The sequence below is a fragment of the Chlamydotis macqueenii genome, chromosome 9 (assembly GCF_036417535.1).
Source record: "Chlamydotis macqueenii isolate bChlMac1 chromosome 9, bChlMac1.mat, whole genome shotgun sequence".
In the NCBI taxonomy this organism is placed as follows: domain Eukaryota; kingdom Metazoa; phylum Chordata; class Aves; order Otidiformes; family Otididae; genus Chlamydotis; species Chlamydotis macqueenii.
This window is the reverse complement of record NC_141564.1, coordinates 13,824,316-13,845,715: the sequence shown is the minus strand read 5'-3', so window position 1 is coordinate 13,845,715 and position 21,400 is coordinate 13,824,316. Positions and strand designations below refer to the sequence as shown.

Here is a 21,400-nt window from a genome sequence, read left to right as displayed (position 1 = left end):
CCCCTTGTTGGAATGAGCTGGAGCTGCAGGTAAAACCCAGGCAGCTGAGGGCTGGGACAGGGCAGTGCCACACCACCCCTGAAGCTCTGCCTGCAGGTAACCTGGCTTAGTGCAGAGATTGTCCCATTGCACACCCCAGGGCACCCTGAAATCAGCTCTGGGCACCCCAGAGAAAGGCTGTCTTACCATGCCGTGTCCCCCAGCTGGGATTTCAGCAGCTGCAGAGGAGCCCCCAGCAGCTTTGCACCTGCCACGGGATGGGAGAGCAGCTAGAGTGACACCATCACCTCAACCCTGTGATGAGACATGGTCCAGCCCTTGACATTATTTAGGACAGCCTAGAAACTGCCCAAGCTGTCACCCACGGCAGAATCCTCCAGCAGAAGCAGTGCAGGGACCAGGAGCTCTGGGCACACGCTTTGCTTGTGGGACACCACCAGCTCCAGCCTTGGGATCCACTAGCCCAGGGCTCCATGCCCATCCCCATGAGGAAGCTTCCATCTCCAAACGGCATCTGAGCAACCCAAATGCACAGGGGCTGGAGAGGTGCCACAGTCATGGCTATTTTGCACCATTTTGCATGAACAGATCCTGCCTTCAGGCCTGCTGCCTTTGAAGCCCCAATGCTGGAGCCTCTCTGTGACCTGTGGTGTCGGGGCATCCTATCCTGGGACCCAGGATATCCTGGGAGTCCAGAGACTGCTGCCACGGAGACACCGTTGTGTGCATGGACAGCTCTTCCTGCCTCAGGAGGTGCCTTCCCTCCTCTCCCTGTCTTTTTTTCCTGCAAGTTCGTTTTTCTTGCTTTTCTCCCTCCTCTGAAGGAAACGGGGCTTTGGGCTGGCCAAACAAGTTGCCACATGCGTATAGAAACAAAATCGAGCTTGCAACAGACAAGACAGAGAACAGGAAGGCAGGTGGGAATGTTCCTCTGCTTCTAGGAGTGACAGAAAGTGCTTTGAAATCTGGTCATGCAAAATGGTTTAAAATTTCAAACTGCAGTTATGACAGCAAAGGAAACAGACAGACTCTGGAAGTGTGAACTGGCCTCTGGGATACGGAAGCTTGGTCCAAGGCAAGTGCATGGAAGATGTTGTGATTCATGTAGATCCAATTAGTGAGTAGCTCTCCACACTGGAAGTTATCCAGGTATGAGTTCAAAACACAAGAAACCAAACAGAGAGATTTAAGAAGCTGTAAAACTAAAAAAGATATTATTATTTAAGGGGCAAACCCTGCTGTGCAGGACCAGCAGCAGTTCTGGCAGGGCTCCGAGGAAGGACCCACTCCCTGCCCTGCTCAGCGCACCAGTCCCTGGAGAGAGGAGCCAGAGGGATCCCTGCTTTTCCAAAAGTAGAAAAAGCCAATCAGAGCAAAGAAAACCAAAGCCAAAGAGGTAGAAAAGAGATAGCAGGACAAGTGTCTGCAGACAGAACTACATTGCAGAGCTGGAGCTGGACTGGCGATACAGCTTTGGCCCGGTGGCATCTCCACCCTGTGGATGTGCTCACCCTAAAATCCAGCGGTGAAGCAGCGCAGTGAATCCTGGCTTTTCAGTGTGTCTCAGGAGCGCCCCTCACCAGGCCAGCCTTATGCTGCTACATACGGTAAAAAAAATCCTTGTGTGGTTGCATTTTGCCGCGGGGTTGTCACAGCACAGGCTGGGTATCGGGCAGGGCAGGCGTTCAGCCAGGATTCGTTCCCAGTGAGAGCAGCGAGGACGAGCACAGCAGAAGGGGGCAGAGTAGGACTTCTCCAGTGGATGCGAGAGCCGATCCCGCCGTCTCCTACCGGACTCCCGTGGGCCCCTGTCTGGGAACACCTGCTCGGATTTACGTGCCACGGGTGCTGCGGGGCCCTGGTTGCCGCAGCTCACTCAGGGTGCTGCTCCCCCCTCGCACGGGCGCGTCTGCGCCCCACCGAGCTGAGCCCCAGCTGGCACCCCGGTGCTTGCTGCCATTCTCTGCATCCAGCCTCTGGGGGGATAGCTCCCACATTCTCCCGTGGATTCATGATGCTTTTTTTCTGAACTCTTTAAGCAGCCCCTAGCATACTGAAATTTATTTTAAATGCTTTAAAAAATGTCATTAAACATACTTTGAGAGCACCTCCTGCAACGGGACTTTCTGTTCTCCTGGGGGAGGCAGAGTGATCTGTTTGCGGCATCACCAGCTCTGTCCAAGAGATGCCCAAGTACGGCTATTTAAAGCCCACAGCCCTGTTTTCTGCAGCTAAAGCATATTTCAGCACTTTACCTCAGGAGCACGTTAATACAGTTATACAATTCTATTTTCTGTGACCTATATACAGCCTACATCTTCCTCGCAACATAGATTTATAATGTGTGGGTAACTGCAGCTCCGCTCACGGAAAGAGAGAATAGATTCTATTGCACTAAGAAATGCAATGAGGAAATCTCCTGCAGATGATGCCATCCTGCCAGCCAGGCAGGGAGCCCTTCAGCGGGGATGTGGGGTCTCTGGCTGCAGGAGCACTTCAGAGCAGGTCAGCAATTCACATCAGCTACCAGAAGCGCAGAAATCACACACGGAGTTTGAGGGTGTTTCAGGTATCCCCTGTTCCTACACTGCAAGACTGTTTTGTATACATTCTGTATACACACTGGGAAGATCTGGATGTGAGGGCGGCACTTTGGTCCTGATGGACTTTTCCACAGGCCAGCACAGCACTTCCAGCCCCCGTCTCTGAGCGCCCCGATCTCACACCACAGGTTGGAGGAGAATTTTGAGAATCCCTTCTCTGAAAGAGCCAGTCACATCGCTCCACACAGGCTGCAGAGTGCAAGGACGCTAGCATACGTGTTTGCCTTTCCCCATGAATAGCTGCACTGAGGCCACCGAGCCCGCGCACACATGCCTTGTGTTGAAACACAGGCCTAAGTGTTTGCTAGACTGGAGTTCACGTTATACAGAAAATAAATAACATAAATTCAGTGGTCAGTCCTCTGACTTTGCTTCGATATATAGTTACAGTCTGAAACAGCACAGAGATACCATTCATAGCGAGTCTCGTTCAAACAAGTCAGGAGATTTTTAGAAGTGATTAGTTTAGACAGTGTTAAAAATGCTTTTCCCTGTGCTGCGCCCTGGGGATACTAGCCGGGCAGGTACTTCATGTGAAGAGACTCAGAGTGAGACAATGGATGCTTTATCCAATTAACCTGAATTTTTCTGAAAATAGATGTCATACATTACACTCTCAGCCATAATTATTCTTGCAAAATGGTTGTTACCCATGGAATAGAGCAAAAGCTTCCCACACCAGGACAGATGAATAGGAGTGTAGGAACTTCCGTGGGATGCAGTGGACCAGCCTGGGACTGGTTCTGAGTCTGTAAGTGCCCGTGTGCAGGCAGAGCTGGAAGCCAGCTCCCAGCCCCTTCCCATGGAGAGCGGCCTGAACCAGGAGCCAGACGCGGCTGTGCCGAGCGCCATGCTGCCCCCGGCGAGCTGGGGTCTTCCTGCTGCCATTAGTGCTGCAAGTGGGCAGAGGCCACCTGGCATGAGTGTCCCCAAGGCTTGAGGGAGCTCATGGGTGGGTCAGGGGAAAAGTGGCAGCAGTGAGAAAGAGGGGTGCTCTAGGGGATGCAGAGTCTCAGGGACTCAGGCGAAAGAGTTTGTGTTGGGGGGGGGGATGAGGATGGGACTTACTGTGGGGGCTGAGGGCATGTGAGGAAGATGGGGAGGAGAAGTCCTTCCTATGTGTGCATGTGGTGTGGCAGCAGCTCTCGGTAAAAGCACGAGCACCATCCCCACACCAGTGCTGGCTCCGAGAAAAATCAGTGCTGGAATCACTGGTTGGGAGAGACAGGCCCCTGCAGCCACGGGGTGACTGTCCTGCATCTAAGCTACCCTGTGCCACAGAGCCAAGCCACCACACTATCTTGTCCTCTTGGAAGATGGCCATTGCCAGCTCGAAGCCTTTCCTGAGCACTCAGGCAGATTTCCTGTAGGCACTCTCCCACTATCAAAGTGCACCTCGGCTGTACTGGGGCGCTTGATCCCCTTCCTCTCCAGAGGGCTGTCGGGGTAGGTACCTGCACAAGCGTTCATGCTCTGCTTTCCAGAAGAGGAGCCGTTCAGCCATACTCCAGACACCCACTGGATATCTCCAGTGGGACACAGGGACTGCCATGCCCCTTCCTGCGGTAGGTGATGGAGCCATGGGGCCTTACCAGGGTGCATTCCCTCTCCGCTGGCTCCCTCATTAGCCATGCTTCCCGGAGCAACGGTTGCATCTCATTAACGGCAGAAAGGGAAGGTGCTCCGCTGTGCTCCGAATGCTTCAGCACCCCTGAGCCGGCAGAAACCGGGAAGGAGATGCAAAGACGGCGGTGCTGGCAGCCTGCTGACTGATTGCCATAGTAACCCTGGTTAAAGTCCCACCAGGAAAAACGACTTCTCCTACAGCATTTGACCCCTCAAGGTGACAGGTACCACCAGCACCCCCGGGAGCACGATTTCTCTGGCAGGGAGGCCCTGGAGTTCAGCAGTAAAAGACGATGTAGAGCTTTCCCCCAAGCTGAGTTCAAGGTCCCTGGGCAAGGTGCCCGTGGGGTGATGGTTAACCTTGGTACCCATTTAAAAGCAGCACAACAGTGTTAATGTCTGCCCTCAACCCTGGCACCTTCTCCCTGAAGCTATAAAAATTCAGAGGACTTTATAAGCCACTTGTAGCTGCTTCACGCAGAAGACTAGAGACGCCACATTTTTTATTCTGCCACAAAAAGTAATTCAGCCTATGGACAGGGGGATAACATCTGTTCTGGCGTCAGTTGTAACAACAAAATGAATCAAACAGCACTGCACTGCATTGCAATGTGTACTTTTTGGTTTTCCACTTTCCAGCATGGGCACGGTGGTGGCAAAGATGGCTAGGATGGTAAGGGAGCTTGGGGCAGGCAGAGTGATTTGTTCAGGGCACGTAGCAAGCTCATGGCAGTGCCAGGACTGGAAGTGCTGGATCTCAGTCCCAGGCAGAAGTCTTTCCATTATGCTGTTAAAACAGACCAGCTCTTACCTGGCTACTCTGCAGAATGCACGCTCTACAATCAAAGTAGAAATTCTTTCTTTGACTTTACCTGTTTCTACTTTCATTGATGTCTTGGCAAACACAGGGAAGGAACATCTGCTAGACTTTCAGGTGACCAGAGCTGCTCTGGCTGTGTGCTGGAGCTGGCAAAGACTGAGAAACTTCACTGCTCTTCACAACATCATCTGTCAGGTCCTGCACGAGAAAGAGCTTTCATACGAGGGGCCGTGCTTGGGGGGTGGACAACCTTGTGCTGTGCTGGCTAGGAACAGGCAGGCACAGGGGAAGGCAAGAGCGAGGACCTGGTAGGAAGACCAAATGTCACCATGTACTCTTGAAAGCAAACATATAAAACTCATGGTACTGTGGCCAATTTCGTGATGCAAGGGCTATGAAGCTGCAGAGCTGGCAATGGCATAGCAGTACCACCGAGTCTTGGAAACCCTCACTCTTAATAATACAGATGTTTTTCCAAAGAGCCAGAAAACTTCAGACTCTTCCTCCATGTCAATTCCTTGGGGCTCAAAGCTGCCCAGTGGCAAGGGTTCCTTCATTAAGGATGACCTGATAATGATGTGCTTTATCAGAAGATAACAGAAAAATGCCTCCCTGACCATAGCTACGGGACCAAAACACAAAGAGCTTCTCTGTTACGGGCAGAGGAAAGTGATACTGCACACCCACAGGCAAGGGGGTGGGCAGAGACCCACTCTGTTACTGCTCTGTTGGCAAAAAGGGCTGTGAGGCAAACCACCCTCAGGGAACCAAATTAAACCACCCTGAGGGAAGGGAATTACCACATGTTCACTGCGCCATCTGTGTGATAACTGCACCTGAGCACTGACTCAGCCAAGCACGGTACCCAGAGCTGCTTTCTGCCCCAGTGAGCTGATGCCACCGCCAGCCCCGCTGCCCGCACACCTGGAGCGGGAGATGTGCTCGCAGCACAGCTCACCAGGTCAGCGCACGCCTCTCCCTGCATCCCCTGAGTGCTCAGAACAGCTGCTTCACTACCAAGATATGGCCAGAGGAGCCACCGTGTGCTGCAGGAGACCTGCACGCATGGCCGCTTCGTGCCTCCTGGTAAGCTTCTGTCAGGGCAAAAGTATTCTTTCACATCACTGTTGTGAGGTGAAGACACAGGTCTGCTCCCCTCCTCACAGAGAGCCAGGGGAGAGGAGGATATGGCTGTATCAGCAGCATCGCCGTGGCCCTTCCAGCACTGCTGAGAATGAATTAACTGTACCTGGCTCCAGGCCAGGCCCCGGAGGTGGAGCTGGCTCCATTACAAATTCTCATGCTATTTGTAGCATCTCTCCCATCCCCAGGGCTCAGGCTGCTGGCTGAGAAACCTGCTGGAGTTGGGTTTGGTTTGTGTCTAAGACATTTCTCAGCATTGTGGTTGCACAAGAAGCTGAAAACTCATGTTTCAAAACCCCAGCCAGAAGGATGGGTGCTGCTGTTGCTATTTACACAACACCACCATGTTCAAGGGGAGGTCTCCACACCAGAAAGATAAACCCACCTTGGGTTTTCTAGGTCTTAGAAGTTTCTAAAATGCTAAGCAAGGGTCCTATTTCAGGGTGCACTGGGTGGCACTGATGCAGATCTGGGTGCCGACAAGCAGAGCTCCCCGCAGAAGCAGCAAGTGAGCAAAGGTGTCCTGCTCCCATGCGCTGCCCTGGCTGCTGGCAGAGTGGCAGAGCCAGCATCTCTCTGTGCAAGGAAGGACCTCAGCAGCTTTCTGACCTGTTGTGGCTGTTGCAGAGGTCTTCAGCACAGCTCCCTAATCTTCATTTGACATGCTTAACATTTTTTCCTTTTTTTTTTTTTTTTTTTCCTGATAGTGCTGATTGATGTTTTTCTTTAATTTCTTCCCAAGGAAGGCAAGGAGCCCTGGGGGAGGCAGCCCACCCAAGAGGCAGCGAGTTCTCACACGGAGACCTTTGGGAGAGGGAGAGCACTGCTGGGGTAGCAGAGGTAAAGCCCTGACCCGGAGCAGAGGAGAGTTGCCCTGGGTAATCTCCCATGCTGTTGTCAGGGCCGTTGCTGTATGTGAAAGCACTGCCATCACCAGCCTCCTTTACCCAATAACATTTCTGACAGTTCCTCAGCTGCAGCTTCAGAGCCAGGCATGCACAAATCCTTCTCAAGTCCTAAACTCTTCCCTAACACCTACTGACTCCATCCCAGGGGTCAAAGCACAGGTTACATAGCAGACAGTGCCACCATGCCACAAGTCAGTCATATGCATCGTCTGTATCCATAGCTGGGCCCGCGAGGCAGAGAGGAGCAGCCACTTTGCAGACACCCTGGCATCCCTTGCGCTGTTTTTTTGCCAGTGCTCAGTAACCAGACAGCACGTAAAGGACCACCACTTGGGAGGAAAGTGGCACACACAAATATTGTGATGGTCAGCATTCTCTAAGAGAAATCACATCCCACTGCCTACAAACATTCCTCCAAATGCTAGCTCTTGCCCGGCAGACTGTCAAGCATAGTTCCCAGTAACACTGCACAGCTCACATTTGGTACAGCGCATCTCCAGGCCAGCTCCACAGCCTGGAGATGGCTCTTCAGCCACATCAGAACAGCAAACACCATCAGCCACTCGTGACAGTGGAAAGCCCAGAGGAAAAAGCGTCTGTTCCCATCCTGTGTAGCCCATTGTAGAGATAAACACATACAGGACTGTCAGTGAGGGATCTCCATAGAAGCTTCTTGTCTCTGCCTGAAATGAACCACTTCCTCCGTAGCTCCTGCCACTCAGAGAAAAGCTTCTGCTTTCCCTCGGCTTTTAGAGATTATCTTTATTCACTTCACCTGCAGTAAACTTTTTGTTTTCTAAACTCTCCCTTTGCTGCTAGTGGGGGTGTCATGTTGGAGCTAAGTCAGGAACCACTGGTGCCATGAGGTCTGGGGGACACTGTGTGACCTGGGTTTTGTCAAGACAAAGAACCTGAAGCTATCTGGAGTATCCAGACTCACAGCGCTTGCTTAGGAGGCTCCTTGCTGTGTTAAACAGAACCAGAGCAAACACAACATGCAGAGACCACCTCTTGGTTCCCAGTGCCATCACAGAGAACCACACTGATCCGAAAGGGAAAACAGAAACACTTTACAAAGGCTAAAGGGTGCAGCAAGGAGCTGTACTACCGCTGTCTTCCAAAGCATTGTGAGAAACATGCAGAAAAAGGTAGCACACTGCCACGGCCTCAGCAGCTGGCTCTTGAAAGGAAAGCCACAGGCACCTTCGGCAGCCTGACTCCTTGCAGGATGCCACAGCAGCAGTGAGCATGGACTTCCAGGGGACTTCACTGAACTTCCGTCTGTCTCCTCCGTCCTCTGCCTTTGAAGGTCACTGTCAAATGGAACTGAGTTTTCTTCCCTCAGTTACTCACCAGCAAGACAACGATCTGCCCTCAATGTGTGCATTAATGCAACACTATGATGGCAAACAAGGGTCTGGCTGCCTCAGGGAACAGACTTCAGAAACAAGTTTTCACTGAATGGCTGCTGGAAGCTCAAGATGGGAAGGGACCTGCTTGGTCACCTTGGCTTTGCTCCCCAGGCTCAGAGTTCACGTGATCATCTGCACCACACAGAAACCCTTTATACTTGTTCATCCTGCACCACACAGAAACACTTTATACTTGCTCTTCCTGCACCAGCACTCTGCTCCTCTTGCCCCTAGACAACTAACTACTCAGCGCTTCCCACCCAGGCAGAAACCAGGTCAGGCACTGACAGCTCACCTGAGCACTTCTGGGGGCAGAGGAAGGGACTGGGGCTCACATGCTGTGAAATCCTAACCCTGACTCGGCCACAAGGTCCTTCACGTGGACACTTCTTGGTTTGCAAGTCTCCATTCTGTCTGAGAGAAGAGCTAAATCCTTATTACCAGGCAGCCGCAGAGCACTGAGGCAGTGAATAATGTACAGCACCACTCTCAACAGTGTTATTTGAGGGAAACCACATAAAATACAAACACCCATGATGTGTGTGTTTGCAGAGAGGCCTCTCTCTAGCTGCTTTCTGCTGATGAAATGGGTCATACTACCTGACCTGCTCCAGGCAGTTCTTGCTGAGCCTCCACAGACCCACCACCTGCTGAACCACCACCACCTTCTTAATTACTGAGCCCAATTAAATCTCGACCTCAGATTCAAACTGGGTGGCAAAAACAATGTAGAAATGAGCACTGGAGACACAGACTTGTGCTTTACAAATCTCTCAGTTTATTTTTCTCTCTGTGCAAATCAGTGTTAGTTAACATTACTCACATTTCACAGTGCAGGAGGAAGAGGTGATTACAACACTGCTTAAGCTGCAGTTCAGTGGGATCAGTCCCGGATCCCAGGCCAACTCCATGTGCTCATGATCTGTAATAGAAAAGAACTGCACGGCCAGCATTTCCAGTAGTTGTTACTTGTAATACGAGCTACCTCCACAGCATCTCCAAGGGAAGCCTGCTTCCTTCCTCAGGCATCACAGCATTCACAACTGCATGCAGACTCCAAGCATTTACAGCCAGCGGCATATAAAAAGTTTATGGCACAGTTTCCAAGTCAGAGCTAGCAGAGACAGATGAGGAAAGAGCAAACGATAAGCTCTTTTCATAGCCCCTTAATCTCACATAAGACAAAACAGAACAAAGTTTAGCAGTGGAAGGGAAAGCTGATCCCTCGAGTAAGAGAGCAGGGTCCCAGCCTAGGCAGCAGTGCCCGCAGCCCGCTGGCTGCTCGGCTAGTGGTCACCACTGGGACAGAGGGAACGGGGCATGAAGCCAGGCAGCCCCCAGCACTTGGAAAAATGATTGAAATCCCTCTACATGGCAAACAGGAGACACCCTTGGAGATACTGTGCACAAGCAACTCATGCCAATTATCAGGAGGTTCTCTGAGGAAACAATCATGTGTGACATGGAAATTTCATTGTGCAATATTACAAAAAAAAAAAAAAAAAAAAAAGTGTCACTTAAAGCACCCTTCCAGAGCTCATAGTGGCTGCACAGTGCCCTGCCACTATTCAAGTGCAGAGAGGATGAAACAGAAAAACGGATTTGGGAAAGCAAGAGCAGCTCTCTCACCAGCAAGAGGGAGCCTAGCATGGAGCAGTGACGTGAGGGAAGCACGGGGACAGCTGGACAGTGTCTGTACCACAGGCTCCTGTACCTAAGGTAGCAGTTAGAGGAGCCGAAGTTACTTGCTACTTCAGATTCAAGCCTGTCCCACAAAGCTCAGCAGGAGCAGCTGGAGAGAGGCTGCAAGTTCCAGCATCCCCAGGGACTGACTGAGAGACGGCTCAGACCTTGCTCACTGTTAGAAGGGCTTTTCCCTGCCCAGCCTGCCTGCAGTCGCTGGCTCTGGCAGTTCCAGGCCACGGTGCTGGGAGGGAAAAAACTGTCCTTTGCAGGGATCTGACCCCTCCCCCAAGCTAGGTAATGAGGCTGTTTAGAGGCAGTGCTGCTGTTTTCCTGGAAAGAGCAGACAGTCACAGTGCCACAGAGCTTCCTAGCAGCATCATGAAAACAATGGAAGGCTGCGACTGACCCACTTTCAATCAAATGGAAAACTCTGCTTTTGTTTCCCATTTTAGTTTCTCCCTTCGAGACATCTCATAGCAACAGCTTTATTCTGCTATTAGCAGCCTGTCCTTGCAAGGAAAAACGAGCCCATTAATGAGCCAAATTTATCACTGGGGAAACTCTGCTGACCTAATTACAGTAGCCTCAGATTTGACCTACTATGTTAACCTTCTTCTGCCTCACCCACAGTTGAAAGAAAAAGACATTTCAACATCAATCAGGACAGCAGGCAATATGAAGAGCAAGAACTAGGAAAAAAAAAACCAAACAAAAACCAAACAAACAAAAAAACAAACCAGAAAAGCCATGGCATTCTCAGCATTTCACAAGACAAGACTTGAAGCTGTAACCTGAAGTGAAAGCACATACATCTACAGGGGAGATGCAAAAAAAGCGTGCAGAGCAGCCCTAAGTCAGCTCTAACCTGTGCGTACGTACGAGCACTGGAAGGGTGCCTGAAGGACGGCCATTTACAGGGTGGCTCCGGGGACGTACAGCCAGTCGGCAACGGCAGTGGGCAGGTGAGTCATGACTTGCAGCCTCACCCACCAGTAGGTCTCCATGGGATTGTAACGGTTATTTGGGTACGGGGAAGTGAGCGCATCGGTGATGTCATTCAAGACCAGAGACATGTCCTTCAGGCCACTGTTAACGAAGGACTTCATCAGGGCCACGTGGTGACTGAAATACTCCCTCCCATAGTCCTCACGCACAGTGTCACTGGCTCCGCTCCACAGTGCCTCAGCCTGCTTGTCGATGCCATCTGCAGTCAGGATGCCTGTCGCTGCCACAAAGTTGCTGGGCTCAATGAGGATGACTCCAACACCCCAGCGGTACATCTCCTGCCGAAGGCAGTCCGAGAAGGCTGCCACCCCGAACTTGGAAACGCAGTAACAGGAGCGAGATGGACTCGCCATCCGTCCCAACATGCTTGTCATATTCACCACACGGCCTAGAGAGAAAAGAGCAGGGAGAGCTGATGGGCTGCAAAAGCAGCAGCCAGAACATCCTAGTAAAAAGGTGCTTTGTTGGATGCTGATTTATAAAATCTGAACCTTGAAGAAGCATGCAAATCCCCTGTTAAGGAGCCTCTCTCCCGACTCAAGCAAGGCTAGCCCCTGCTCTGACCTCCTCCATAGACGGTATGCATGCCTGCCCCTGTATTAAAAATTATTTACAAAGCATACAAGACATTTCCCTTCTAATTTCCAAGTAGGGAAGTACCCAGATCTTCTGAGACTACTAGCTGTGTGCTCTCACATCAGGGTGCCCTGCTCCTGTAACCCATCAGAGAAGAGTTCAAGCTCCCAGCTAGCAGTGTTACGGGCTGGAAAGCACACAACACAGCGTCACGCTGTACAAGCGTTCCGGTTCTTTCTGTAAGCACGACAGCTTATTTGCAGCCACTCTGCCTAGCACAGCTACATGCTTTTAGACCTGAGCTGGATGGCAGAGAATCAGTAGAGGTTTCTCTGAACCTGCAGCACGAGCAGCAGAGCCTGCTCACCCAGCTGGCTGGCCAGGAGCGCCCAGAGTACTACCTACATGCCTGGGAAAAATGGAGAAGAGACTTGAGGTGCTGTTGTTTACAGGGCAGTGAAGAGCAACTGTCCTAACTCTCACCAGCGGCCCATGCCAACCTGATTTCCAGAGCTCCGGCAGCCTGTGTTACATCACCCATTGCCTAGGAGCAGTCATAGCAGTGGTCACTCTTCTGTGGGTAGCTCTGTCCTTCACCAAGACAAAATGTGTGCAATTATGGTTTCAGATGCACTTAAAAGCAGGCCCTTGAAATCTCAGCAGCTATTTTTATAGAGAGGATTTTTACAGCCATGGAGCATGACACCATTTTGCAGCTTGAAATTTTAGCCGAGAAACAAGTGGGCCGCTCTGCTCTCTAATCCCAGACCTAAGTGCAGCTTGGAAGGACTGTGAGAACCACCTGCTGACGTGATGCGTAAGCTACCTTTTGTAGTGAGACGGGGCTTATTTAGGAAGTACTTGCTTTCTGGAAATGGTATCTGAGCAATCTTCTCACTATAACCCCTTTCTGTCCGCACAGAACACACAGCTGTGCCAGCATTCTCCCACACATGCTAAATAAAGAAGCTCTTCAGGGTTCTGCCCATACATATCTTTTTTTAATATAAAACAAAGACTTTTGATAATACTGTTGTCTTGTTAGATTCCTAAAATGGCTGTTATTGACTCATTTATTCCACCACTGCCACTCTGCAATCATCTATGAATTGAATAACATGAAGGGAGAAGATTCAGTTATCCAAATATAAGCACTTGGTGGACTCAGGAGGTCAGGATTATCTTGTCTGGCCTCCAGTCACTTTTTCTAAAGGTAGCCTGGAGTCCTGTGTCATATCTGCCAGCACTGCATAAAGGTCTCGGATATCCTGGAATGTTTAAGATAGCACCTACTGTGTAGGTGCCTAAACTGCCCCAAGAGAGGCCTGTTCTACCAAACGCTTACACAGCACGTTAAACCCTGCTGCCTAGTTTGCCTGCATGCCTCAGACACCCTCCTTGGACTGCACAGCCATTCCTCGAAGCACAGTCCGAGTCGTGATTTTCAGCTACCTCTTTGCTGTGCTGCAGAAGCTCTGAGTCTCACCACACTGCCCAGCCTGTACCTTTAGCTCTGCGAATGAGAGGCAGGAAAGCCTTTGTCACTCTCACGGTGCCCCACAGGTTGATCTCTGCCACCTTCTTGTAGTTGTCTAAACTTGCAAATTCCACCTCTCCGAAGGTTGAGACACCAGCATTGTTCACCAGGCCCCACAGACCTGCCAACAAACACACGGTTAAAGAGTGGAACGAGGAAGAGCGTCACAGAGCAGCTGCCTTCCTTGTTATTCAAAGTAACACAACCCCTTCACAAAGAACTGGGCACGTTTGTAGAAAAAAGTTGTAGAGAGCAAGGAGATGAAATACACTTTTGGTATACCAGAACTGCAGCCAGTAGGGCTTGTTTGGAACATCAGGGAGAGTGAGCACAAGCATTGCCTCCTTGAATGTCTCCTCTAAAGTCAAAAGCTGTCCTGGGGCTTTCTGCGGCTGGATCTTGCTGACCCTCTTTTACACCTCCTGTTAGTCCCAGGTGTGTCTTCACTCAGTGACTTTATCATGGCTTCTGCAATTTGGAGGGAGCTGGACTTCCCCTCAATTAAAAAAAAAAAAAAAAAAAAAAAAAAAGAAAGAAAAGAAAAGAAAAAAAGGAAAACATATCTTTGATTTCTAAACCCCCTTCACAACTCTGACACTGTTTTGGAGAGTGCATGGTATCAATCTGCAACTTCATGACTCAGTTAACAGCTGCTGTATTTTAGTCCAGGTATTTGGTTTCCCTCGACTCTAACTATAGCAGAAGATGGCAAATTTACAACCAACCCAGAAAACCACTAGAATTTAACAACAAATATCTTTTGTGCATGCAATCCTGTCAGAATTAAATTGACTGCATTTACTAAGAGCTTCTGTACTGAGCCCCTTACATGTCCAGGACTTAGCAGGTCACTGAGGACTTGACCCTTCAAAATAATTACTGCAGGAGTCCCAGTGGCAAACATCCATAGGACTGAATCCCTACTTTGTGAATTCGCTGAAGCACAGGACTATGCAGCCATAAACTGCAGGAGGAACAAACAGAAGAGCTGGAACAAGATCATAGAGTTGCTCCTCATTAGATGTCCTACCTTACACCAGAGTTATTTTTCACTGTGGAAATACTCAGTTGGAGTCAGGGCCCATTTCCACTCCCTGACCTTCCTCTCCACCAAGAACAAACACAGGGCTAAGAAGGAGTCTTCATGTCCAGGGAGCTCTGACTTTGCTATCAAAAGCACCCACGTCATGCCACTCTGTTGATAAAACTTATCAAGTGCTCTCTCAAAATTTTTTTAGCTGTTTGCCCTGCTTCTGCTCCACAGCTTCTCTGCCCTGATGTATTAAAGTCTTTTAACAACTTCCAGTCTATGTTTATTCATGGTCAGATAATAACCATGTATTGTGCTGAACATAGCCCTCTAAGCAAACTGCAATATTCTACCATTGCTCAATAAATACCAATGGAATTTGTCCTCCTGGTGAATGTAAAGACCCCAGCATGCCCTTGCTTGACTGTTCTCTACTCTCACACCGGCCCCAATAACCCTGCCCTGTTCCCAGCTAAGTTCTTTTCCCTGAGGGCTGTTGACCGCCACCTATAGCGGACCAAAGAAGGTCATGCCCTACTCAGCCGTAACAGTACGTTAACCATTCTCTCATGGTCTATCCCAGAATGGATTTGCCTATTTGCCTCTCATAGCTGCCACCATTCCCACATCTCCCAGCTCTCACATGGTGATCCCAGCATTTATTTTGCCCTGCACGCCTGTTTCCGACAGACAATGGTGAATATTCCTCCAGTGCAGTGGCCTGCAGCTCTGTCCTTTTCCAGAATAACTCTTTCCCAATCCCCACCGGGCCACAACAGCCCAGGGGCTATTTGGGATAACAGCTCAGTCATGGCCTGCAGCAAAAGCCAAGAAAACATCTTGCTCACCTGTCCTTACTCCTGTTTTTATTAATCAAGTTTTTAAATGCTGCACTCAGGTAGTTCTACTCCTGCTCTGCCCAAGATCCCTTGCCTGTCACTGCTGCACTTACTGAAGCTGCCAGTTTTAATGCGGCAAGACAACTCCAAGATTCACACTCATCTGGCAGCCAGCACAGCACCTCAGCCTGAACGGGGTCTCCTGCACTGCTGCAGAGCAGGCTCTGATCACTAGCAGGAGCATGGGAACAGAGCATCTGATGCTGTCATTTCACTAATAACAAGAAGCTACACAGAGCAAGTGTGTCAGGAATTTACCAGAGACCACAAAAGACTTAAGCTCCCAGTCCCAAACTGACCCCTGCAGAGTATTCCTGATTTTAAATTTCTCTACAACTACTTCCTATTTCTTTGGTTATGAGGTTAGATACAGGAACATTCATGAAAACACTGTTTACAATAGCTCACTCCTGGAATTTCCTTGCTCACCGATCAAGTCACGTTAGGTACGGAACAAAGTGCTGACAGGTACCTGTTCACAGAGCTGTTTGCTGGACAGCAGTGTGTTTACTGAGCAGAGCCTTATCGCTATTATTTCTTTAGGGTCAACAATACAGTGGGAACTGCATAAGATGGAAAACAAACAGGGGCACTCCCATCGAAATGAGTTTAGCCTTATGTACACAGCACAGTGAGAAGAGGCATAAATGTACACCACAAGAACTGCTCTGCACTAGCTCCTCCACAGCCACACAGGGTGCAACAAGCACCTCTGTGCAAGGCACTTCAGTCTCAATAGTCCCTACGTTTCAGCACTTATTTATTGAGCACTATTTGACCTCAGTCACACTGATGCCCCTAAGAAGCCTTTCCTGCTTTGCACACTGTGCTGGAGCAAACAACTACAGGATAAGGCTCTGAAGAGCAAGAGGAACCAGTCCAACTTGCTGATCAAGGATGCAAGACTCCTCTGTCCCTGCTACACCATGGTTTTGCAAACAGTGCTGTGTTTATAGAAGGAACAGAGCGGCTCCCTTACAAGCTTTCACTCAATGGGAAATGGCTCCGTGCCACCACTGCTGTTGCTGGGCGCTTCAGGGAAAGCTTGAGAAGCACGGAAATGTGTGATGAAGGCTAGGTGATTGTGTAGGAAGAAAAATCATGCAGAGGGAACATGTGTGGGATCAGAGCTTGTACGTAACTCAGTTACATTTCATATGCTTGTTTTAGGAGGAAGGGTGTGCTAACGTAATTTGCATGAAGATCAGAGCTACTGTTATTTACTGACTTTATACTTGCTGTGAACAATGACAGGCCCATGGCAGTCTCATCCAAGCTTCAAGAAAAGTAACCACCCTCCAGCCACACGACCCTTAAGTCTTGGAGCCACAGATGTGAAACTTGAGTCCAGCCTCAGCCTGGGTCTACGGCTGTTGTCCAGCTTGTTACTTGTGCAGAGGCTTCAGAGAAACCTATGGAGGCCACAAGCCTTTCAACCTCACCACATGGGAAGAGGTTAGGTGGTGTCACACCGGACTCTGACTGTAAGCTCACATCCCAGTGCCAAATCACTTCCAAGAAGGAAAGAGGCATGCAGAAGGGACTCCTGTCTTCCTTCATATGCTCTTAGGACCCATGAGTTGGACTCACAATTAAGGTGGTGTGAGGATTAAGGTGGTCTACACCAAGTCCATCCTGGATCCTGCTTTGCATCACCTCTGGGATGCTGCATGGCAAACTGAAAGCATGGATTGACCTAGCTGAAGAATAATCCAGGTTTGGGGGCGGGTCAGTTTTGTGCTCCAGCTCAGCACTCAGTTACATGAACAGATTGTACAAGCACAGCAGAGGGGATAGCATTAAGCAGCCAGGGCCCATCTCCTCTTCACTAGCAGGGTCACTACAGAAAGGTCTGCACGAGCCAGGAGCTGGTCTGCAGGAGCACCATGAGGGGATGGGGCTCTAGCCATCCTATGCCTTTCAGGGACACTCAAGGAGAAAGACAGACGCTCTTGTGCAACTCATCACTTTTTATGGGACATAGAGTTGGAGCCTAATCCTCCAGCCAGCCTTGGTCTCTTTCCATGTAGCCAGCACATCAACAGCAAGACAACTCTCCTCACTGATTTGGGTAGAGCACTGCCTGACTGCCAGCCACACACTGTCACAGGACTCCAGACTTGTTAACCCTCTTTTGGTGGTGCAGAGGGGGAACGACCTGGCCAGCACAGGGATTGCTCTGTAAGAAGGATTCTGTGAGCACAGTAAGGAGTCAGTTGTGCTGGAAACACAAAGATCCCCACATACCTTCCTCTGGCTCCTTCAGGGTCCTTTTCACAAAATCCACAGCCTGAGCCACCTCCTGGTCGCTGCACACATCCATCTGTAACACTTGCATACGATCTGACTTCATGTTCTTCAGCTCCCTGGCTCCATCTCCATTCTCATCCTGTTCACCAGAAAAGAAAGATGTCCCACTAAGAAAAACAAAGAACAGTAACGCAGCTTGCAAGCGACTACCATATTCCTGTTCCCTCCAGCACAGCCCCTATATCTGCATCAGTTACCTACTGCTCTGAAGGGCCGCAAAACCCCTGCTGTCAGCTCCTCACACAAAGGGTTTCACATCTGTAACACTGTCAAAGACTGTGCCAGCCTGGAATAACCATGGGTGACTCTCTGCTGCCTCAGTCTCCACGCTGTGCAGGTAACATAGCAAACACTTGTACACAAATCAGAGTCAGATTTTCTAAGCTTAAAAGCTAAAGGCTAATTAAGCACCATACTCATCTCATTCCAAAATATTGCCTGGCTTCTAATGAAACAGGATTGTCAGATGCCATTGAAGACAGCAGGGACACCTGTGGCATGCCTAACAGCAAATGGTCTGATGCTACAGGACACAGCAGGAAATGTTTACAGATGAGCCTATACAATAATATTTTGCTCTTACTACATAGCAGAACAGGATGCACAGGAATAAATGCACAGTGGAGATCTGCCACACAATGACAAGATTACAGACACAAGGCATGAAAGGAGGGGATTCTGGCTGAGAAAGCAAGAACAAGTTGGTTTGTTTTTGGTTTTTTTTTTCCCCACAATAATTATAGGTAATAAGAATGTGATGGCTCTGCTTTCCTTTCTCTTTTTATTTTTCTCCCTCACCACTATCATTAGAGATTCTGTTACTACTGGGTTTTGATGTTGTTGGGTTTGTGGGTTTTTCTTTTGTTTAGTCAAACCTAAACACAGTTCAAGTTCCAAGTTTTCCCTGGTCACTTCCAGACAGGATTGCTCCTGAAACCTTACAGCCTTGCTCAGGTGGCATATAGCAAATAAAAATCAATAGAGCACAGATTAGCCATGCAGTTCCACAGCAGGCTCAAAATTTAATCCGCCAAACTACTCCCTGAATCACAGGCTCTGCCTCATGAGGGAGGAAGAAGTTATGAACTGGTGAGTCACCATGCCTGGCTGCCACTCTTCCTTTAGCACTTGATACCAGCTCCCACAGTACAAGGGCAAACAAGGCAAGCAACCCTCCCACAGTCACCTGCTTGGCTGCCTCTGCAGCCAGGCTGATGTAAAAACCATGTAACTGCTTAGCTTTTCTATACCTGTCCCAGGCTATTTAATGAATATAGTACACAACATCATGCCTCCACCTCCAGTCCAGTGAACAATGATGTGTAATGAAGGAAAAGAGCTCAAATGTCTATTTCAGCCTTGAGCAAGACAGAGTAGCTCTCATAAAAATCAACACATCGTCACACAGGACTTAGGACAACAGTAGGAATGAGTTTCTGGCCCTATGGCTGCATAGCATTTCACAATGGAGTTATTTCCAGGTATCACAAAAATAACAAATAAAGACTTGAAGCTTTCTAAAGCACATCAAACACAGTAACATGCTGTATCTAGCCCGCTTATCTAGCCACAAAAAGAATCTCTCAAAGTGGTATTACAAGTAGTTAATAACATAGTCACCGAAATAATATATTCCCCTCAAAACGGGTGAGTGTTGTGTGATGTCCCACTATGAGATGCAAGAGCATCTTCCAGAAATAGAGTTATACAAAGCAATTTTCAGCTACTTAACAGTGAACAAAGTGGAGCTAATTCAGCTTGTAAGAGAGAGATTTACTGTATCTATATGGAAACAAAAACCAGCTATATCTGTACAGTTGTCATTTCAGGGCACTGAAAAGACATTTCCCTACACGTTTTTTAACATTTCATAATGCTTATAAACTAAATAAGAAAGAGGCTCTAAGTGCGTTCCTTGTTCAGATACAACCTCCTCCTCACTTTTTAAGGGTAGATTTGCTGGCCTAGGAAAATACCTGGAGCAGTTCCTGTGGGAGCAGCCAGGGTATCCTCCCTAGGATGGCCTTCCTGGCCTCGGGATGCAACAGCAGGAGCCACACAGCAGCATGAGCCAAGCAGGATCCCTAGCAGCATCCTGGTAGCACTGGCCTAATTGCTACTGCAAAATCTCTCTCCCTCTCTTTTGGCTCTCACTTTTTTTTTTGTCTGACTTTCTCCTCTCAGAGGACCTCCCAGCTTTCCCTTTCCAGTTTCATCAGAGTTTAAAGTTGCTCTTCTCCAGCCCAGCCTGCTGCCCAAGTACTCTCCAGAAAGGCCTTCTGTGGGACTCCACTGTTTCCTCCCCGCTATCTCATTTCCCCCAGTTATCCTGCCCTTGCAGCCTTGCATAGTTCTGCCTGCCCACCCCACCCTGCACCTAGCAGGGGCTGCTCGTGGGCAAGGAGTCTGACAACCACACAAGCCCTCTCCAACCAGCAGAAGAGCCTTGCTCCAACTTTTGGCTGCCTCCCCTTCCCCCTGCTCGCTCCTCTCCTGCTCTGGTTCAGATGGTCCCAAGGAGGGACATGCAGATCATGCAGGGGGCTCGTTATCAGAGAGTCCTCCTGTAATGGACCGAGCCACGGCCTTTTCTTAGGGAAGCTCATGGGATTCAGGATTAGGTCCTGGCAAGCACTTGGACATCCACAGTGAGATGTCAGTCAGGAATCAGGAAGCCACAAACACAATGGTGAACACCGGTGGATCCGGCCAGCTCGCTCCGTCTGCGTCAGTTCCCCCCTTGCCTCGCTGCTGTCTATCTACCCACTCCCTTCCTGTGTTTCCTAAGCACAATACCTCGTATTTGTCATTACCGGCTTCTATCTAATTGATTTCAGACTCCATCTGATCTATCAGGATCATTTTGAACCCTGTTCCCCAAGGACCTACAATCCTCCCTGCTTGGCAACATGCACAGTTCTTTCCACGTGAACTCTCTATTCCAGAAAATACTTCCAAAAAAATTTCCCTAAGACTGAACCGCAGTCACAGACTAAGTTTCCCCATAAGACTTCATGATGGACTGTGTCAAAACCCTTATTCAGTACACATTTATTCCCTCCTCCTTAACCACTCTACTGCTTAGCCACAATGAGATTAGACTGACATGCACAGTCTGTTCCCGGTAAACTTTTACAGACTGTGTATCACACTGTGATCTAGACGTTGGTAAAACTGGCAGTTCAGTGTGTTGCAACTTCATCTAGCACACCAAAGGTGGGTTGCCTAATTTGCAATTCCAGAGGTCTGACTCCTTTGGGAAGGGAAGTACAGTATCTGCCCTCTTCCAGCCTTCTGGAAATCCCCTGGCCTCCATCACCTGAAAACATCACCCATGGGGCAGAAATCACAATAGCTCATCCTTTAAATTCTCTTCAGTACATTTTTTCAGGCCTGGTGAACTTAAACATATCCATTTATGTAAGCATTCCCTGTTCCTTCACTTTTCTTCCCCGCAGTCCTCATGAAAACCGCTGGCAGTAGGCATCTGAAAACTATTTATCCTTTTTTTTTTTTTTCAGAAAGATTAAAGAAAATAAAACAATTATTATTTCAACTTTTTATGCACTTTCTACTTTTCAGGTTATTTTGTAATCAACTTCTGTGTGTTTTTCCATCTTAATCCATATATATTAACAGAAACTTTCTCTGTGGACTTACTTGTCCTTGCTAAATGAAATCCCTTCTGCACTTGATCCTCTCCAGTTATATCCCAGCCTGCTTGCAGTACTCATGCTATTCCTGTAGCTTTATTTTTGGCTATCTGGTCATTAAAAAGCTCCTGATGCACCAGACAGTGTACCATCTTGTATTTAACGTGAGAGCTTTCTGTGGTGGCTAGGACA

The 21,400-nt window shown here is 49.1% G+C and overlaps 1 protein-coding gene across 4 annotated transcripts in view; it reads right to left on the bottom strand.

Annotated features, from left to right (window-relative positions):
- Positions 1–9,267: 9,267 nt before the first annotated feature.
- The window catches only part of LOC104484927 (D-beta-hydroxybutyrate dehydrogenase, mitochondrial), an 18,467-nt gene continuing 6,334 nt past the window's right edge, over positions 9,268–21,400 (bottom strand). For 3 of the 4 annotated variants that reach the window (XM_086754429.1, XM_086754430.1, XM_086754427.1), the window contains 4 exons: positions 17,493–17,634; positions 13,285–13,437; positions 11,064–11,591; positions 9,268–9,434 (listed from right to left, as the gene is read on the bottom strand). In XM_086754429.1, the coding sequence (XP_086610555.1) occupies positions 11,110–11,591; positions 13,285–13,437; positions 17,493–17,634 (777 nt within the window). In that variant the 3' untranslated portion in view covers positions 9,268–9,434; positions 11,064–11,109. The remainder of the gene's footprint in view (positions 9,435–11,063; positions 11,592–13,284; positions 13,438–17,492; positions 17,635–21,400) is intronic. The other variant, XM_086754428.1, reaches the window with a different exon arrangement.